This window comes from Dendronephthya gigantea, unplaced genomic scaffold, assembly GCF_004324835.1.
Source record: "Dendronephthya gigantea isolate DGI-Jeju-01 unplaced genomic scaffold, DenGig_1.0 000353F, whole genome shotgun sequence".
NCBI lineage: Eukaryota > Metazoa > Cnidaria > Anthozoa > Malacalcyonacea > Nephtheidae > Dendronephthya > Dendronephthya gigantea.
In genome coordinates this window covers 53,291-58,460 of record NW_021163363.1, presented here as the reverse complement: position 1 = coordinate 58,460, position 5,170 = coordinate 53,291, and the positions used below count along the sequence as shown (strand labels likewise).

Here is a 5,170-nt window from a genome sequence, read left to right as displayed (position 1 = left end):
CCTATTTACATTATTGTTTGCTATCATGAAAACAAAATAGACCAAACTCAAAGATTGACATTGCCAGGAATTTAATTCCTTCCCCACACAAGACAAGAATATGATAAAGTTTGAGTATATAACATTGCACATGTACCAAAGGTCTAAAATAGTATATTTGCTGTTTGTACCATAAGTTTTGATGGATTTATATGGCTCAGAACCTTTGGTAATCAGTTTATATTCGAGTCCAAAGGAAAAAACTGAAATTGTTATAAAAACGGCTTACCTGGATGCCATAAAATAACAGCCGAATGACAAAAATCATTCCCCCGATAAGTGAATTAGGCCATTCAAAACGTCAGACATATAGAGCACAAAGCTACGTCTCCTTTCCATTTGTTGAACAGGAAAAAAGAGGATTTATATGAAATACAAAAAATATGTACAGAAAGCTGAAAATATTTTCATAAAAACCAGGAGGGAGATGGACACAGTTTTTAACCTTGTATCGCGGTATGTCAGTGGTAACTACCATGAGCAAAAGGAACCATGTGGCGTCAGCAAAGCTCAAAATCCGCCATGTTTTTGCGGACACTTTTTGGTGGCGAGCCGGTCCTCCAGGAATTATTATATAGCTCAGTGCTAGGAATCAATTTCCAGGCTTATTTCACCCCTAGGGGGTAGGCAACGTTAAGTTTTTGACACCTCAAACCTCACGCGACAACCGCATGTGCGTCCGCTGAGCAAGGGGTCTGGCTACAAACAATAACAAATCAGAAAAATCGATATTTTTCGAGTTTTTCTGCCCATCCTGACTTAAAAACTATCAGAGAAGATAACTAAAGCATTTCTAGTTTATATATAACTGTTAAAATACGAAAGGATAAAAAATAACGAAGAAAATAACGAAATTCCAAAGGCGAGTTATATTTCCCCTTGTCATCACCTTGTAATTTGATATGATTTTGACAACTGCACTGCCGTGTCAGGTTACACTGCATGAAAAGCGCCGTATTCCAAGGTATTCACATGTGAATACGGGTGTGAATAAAACACATATTGCAAGCGTATTCCGACATGGAATATTAGTGTGAATACGGCATCGTATTCTTCAGTATTCTAAGTGTGAATACGCCGTGAATATGCCGCGTATTCTGACCAATATTAGAGACATTTAGCTTCGCGTTTTCGGCGCAGAACGGCAAACCGCAATCTGCGGTTTGAGGTCTGCGGTTTGCAGTCCGAGGTAAACGCATTTTGACATTTAGCTACTCGGTTTGTCATGTAAACAACCATTTCAACATGGCGGCTTTAAAATAACAATTTGTGTTATTTATAATCTCTATGGCGTTGACAAGGTAGGTTTTTATTAAGTGTATTTTTATTATTTTCATTCAAATTTGGATGACAAAAAGCAAAACAAGCATTTTTTTGTTTTCTTTCGTATCAGAAAAGACTACACGGAAATATCAATTTCAATGTTATTTGAAAGTGATTCTGAAAGCAGCGATGAAGATGATCTTGACATAGCACTAATTGAACACATGTTTACATCCACGAAATGCAGGCTTCCACGATTGAATATTGAAGATCTCAGCGACTGGCAATGTGAAAAAATGTTCAGGTACAGGTCAGGTTTATATTAGAAGAATAAATTGAAATGAGCGATTCGTTATTTTGTTTTGCATACAATATGTATAATTTATTTCGTGTGACTATTTACTGGATACTTTTCCATGGGGAGGGATGCGATTTAACAAGAGTGTACCAGTGTACACGCTTAAAAATATCATATCTTGTAGCAAGTCTGTTCACAAGCTTGCAACAAGATTTGTTGTTGACGAGATGGGACAATTTTGTAAGAACAATCTTGTAACAAGTCTGATAGTCCCAATTGGACTTGCTACAAGTTTTTAACAGCTTGTTCCAAACTTGTTACAACAAATTGGAGCAAGCAGTGCGAACAAATCTTTTGTGAACAGACTTGTAAAAACTCTGCCACAGACTTGTTACAACACTTGCATACATACTAAATAGGGATAATCTTGTACTAGATTTCACAAGGATGACATGTTGCGCCTTTTTGCTGCGTTGAGGATTCCTGCATACTATCGAGCAGAACAAAGGACAAAAGCTTCTGGTATGGAAGCTCTGATGATTCTTCTGAGGCGTCTGGCCTATCCAAACAGATGGTGTGACTTGGTAGGCATTTTTGGAAGGAGTGAGTCTCAACTAAGTTTGATTTTTAACAAGGTATTTAATTATACTGACAGTGGCAGTTAAATTTCAAACTAATCTTTAACTAATAATTTATTCTCATTTTATAGATATTAGATGACATATACAACCGCTTTGGCCACCTCCTTGACTCATTGGACCTAGTTTGGCTTGATCCAGAGTGCTTTGCCCAAGCCATTCATTGTCAAGGTGCACCACTCACACAGTGTTGGGCATTTATTGATGGTACTGTGCGACCAATAGCACGACCTGTAGTTAACCAAGACATAATGTACAGTGGACACAAACGAGTTCACTGCATCAAGTTTCAGGTATTAAGTGACAATTACTTAATATGGCATGATATATCAGACATTTTCATAAGATTTGTTTTCTTTTTAGGCAGTCCATGCCCCAAATGGTCTAATTGTCAACTGGTTTGGACCAATAGAGGGGCGAAGGCATGATGCCTTCATGCTTAGTGTAAGTGGTCTTACAGAAAAATTGCAAAATATTGAAACACCTGATGGTGAGCTGTATGTCCTTTATGGAGATCCTGCATATGGTATTAATGACTGCATCCTGGCACCATATCGAGGTGCACAATTGACACAGAATCAAAGCGAATTCAACAAGCGAATGAGTAAAGTTCGTGTTAGCGTGGAGTGGGGATTTGGAAAGTTGTGTCAGTATTTTGCCTTTCTGGATTTCAAAAAGAACCAGAAAATTTTGCTCCAACCCTTGGGAAAATACTATTTGGTTGGAAGTGTTCTAATTAATTGCCATACCTGCCTATATGGTTCTGTAACAAGTTCATTCTTTAAAGTTCAGCCCCCTTCATTAGAAACATATTTATCAAATCAGTTATAGCTTTAATACAAAATGTTTATTGATGTGACAATATTTATAAATAACATGTTCAATAAAATGATAGCAATTATAATAAAATTAATGAAATAATTTTTACACAATGTATGCATGACAAAGTTCTGGAAAATGATCGAAATGTACATGGTTTATAAATAAACAAATTCAACTGTTGAACCCAAATTCAATATATTTTTACACTTAAAAACGTTTTTGTAACAATTCAATGAATGCCTTTTTTTCCTCCATTTCGAGTTGAAACTTTAATTTTCTCTCTTCAGCTTCAGCAAGATATTTCTCTCTTTGAAAGTCAAGTTCCAATCTTCTTAAATTCAATTCTTTATCTTTCAACTGGGCTTTCTGTTCATATTTGTTAGTAAGCATCTCAATTGCAGTAAGCTTTGATACCCTTTTACACACTTTTCTTTTTCTACCTGTTACAAAGTAAAAAATGCATTTTGAGTATTTCTTTGCAAATGTACTGCCCAAAGCTAATTTGCTTTTATCATGGTTACCTTTCCTTGAGATATATTGTTCACTCTCAAGCATTTCATCTTCACTGGCAGTATCACTACTTTCATTATCATTACATTTTCTTCCTATAATATGGAATATAAATTAGAATTTCCATATGAGGAGCATAACACCACAACAATACAATGCAATAGATATAGCCATGCAATCTACTATCAACATACTACTCATTCCACTGAGTGCAGCATCTCGCATTTCCTGGCCTTTTTTCTTTTTTAATTCTTCATTTTGTTTTTTTTCTCCTTTTCTTTAGTCTTAAGATCTTCCTGGTCTCTTCTAAACATGCAAATATCTTCCAACAACATTGTTAACTCAGTATAGTCTTCTTCTGTGCCAGACCTTAAATAGATGAGTTTTTATTGTGAACCATCAAATATGACACACGACAAAGGTGTTTCAAAAATCCTTATATATGTAAATGATATCCCACCAAACCAATTTATATAAACTGTAGAAGAGGGGAGCTTATTTGGGCTCAAATTATGAGGGAAGAAGCTTGGCAAGTGAAATGCTACTTCGTAACTGGGCCTAGGGGGTATAAATCAATACTCAGTACCCCATAGTCATGCAACCAACACACATGCAGCATTGCATGGGAAAACTGCAAAAGCTGAGGGCAAACATGTTAGGAAGGACTACTGGGCTGAACTCCCCTATTTCGATGGAAAGGCACTTAAAAGGGTATTACTTTTGCATATTCTCAGAGCATCACTCTGACATGCACTTCCCTGAGGCAATGAATATATAATCATCAATTTGATACTGTAGGTCATTCATTACACAAACGTTTAGTATTATGCTTGTTTAGATATATAAATATTCAAATATAAATTCCTACTTTTTTAGGGATATCTTGTCATCTTCTTTGTGTTTTGCAATTAGCCTATCCATTCGTTCCCTGCAGGCCCGCCCTGTTAATTCAATCTTTTTTTCATCTGTGGAGAACGCTTGGCTAAGGGCTACAGCAATTGATTCCCAATCAGCACTGTTCTTTGGGTTTCTCGCTGTAACTTCGGTTGCTAACATTATGTCATTGTTTATTAAAGGCCATCTAAAAGGTGCCATTTTTTCCTTTAAAAAAGTAAAAAAATTATGTAAATTTGGTTTCTTGGATAGCTATTAAGAAGTATTAAGGAATAACGTTGAGCATCAAAAGCCATGGTTAGTATAATATATCAGTAAGCCAGCTGACTTGCATGAAATTATTAGCGGCTAGGTTAACAGCCATGTTTGTTTTGCTTAATATAAGGCATATAAAGTACACATTTTAATGCCTTTTCAATTCGGTACAATTTCCCCAACTAACATCATTTTTCAAACAGAAAACGTGTCCGTTCTTAAGAAAGTAAATTGATCACCCAAATGTGACAAACTGAAATTTTATAACGTTTAAAACCTTGAAGTAATTCACTTACCGCTAGAGCACGACTCTGCCGTAAAAACGTCAACTTCAAACCGGAGAAAAACGGCGGGAAAAAATCACGTGATAGTCTTGCGGTTTGCGGTTTGCCGTTTTGCGCCGAAAACGCGAAGCTAAATGTCTCTATTCACACTTGGAATATCTCACTTC

At 36.2% G+C, this 5,170-nt stretch overlaps 1 protein-coding gene and 1 pseudogene across 1 annotated transcript; one reads left to right on the top strand and one right to left on the bottom strand.

Moving 5' to 3' along the window:
• Positions 1–1,326: 1,326 nt before the first annotated feature.
• LOC114542457 lies at positions 1,327–3,069 on the top strand. The gene is made up of 5 exons (XM_028561999.1): positions 1,327–1,340; positions 1,433–1,606; positions 2,037–2,235; positions 2,310–2,531; positions 2,602–3,069. The coding sequence occupies exons 1-5, from the start codon at positions 1,327–1,329 to the stop codon at positions 3,067–3,069; spliced, it is 1,077 nt and encodes a 358-aa protein (XP_028417800.1).
• Positions 3,070–3,267: 198 nt separating this feature from the next.
• Positions 3,268–4,665, bottom strand: LOC114542459 (annotated as a pseudogene).
• Between the last annotated feature and the right edge of the window lie 505 nt (positions 4,666–5,170).

Excerpts from the sequence above, each read along its gene's own strand:
- LOC114542457 (XM_028561999.1), top strand. Across the intron at positions 1,607-2,036 it reads CAATGTGAAAAAATGTTCAG|ATTTCACAAGGATGACATGT; the intron begins GTACAGGTCAGG and ends ATCTTGTACTAG. Across the intron at positions 2,236-2,309 it reads TAAGTTTGATTTTTAACAAG|ATATTAGATGACATATACAA; the intron begins GTATTTAATTAT and ends CTCATTTTATAG.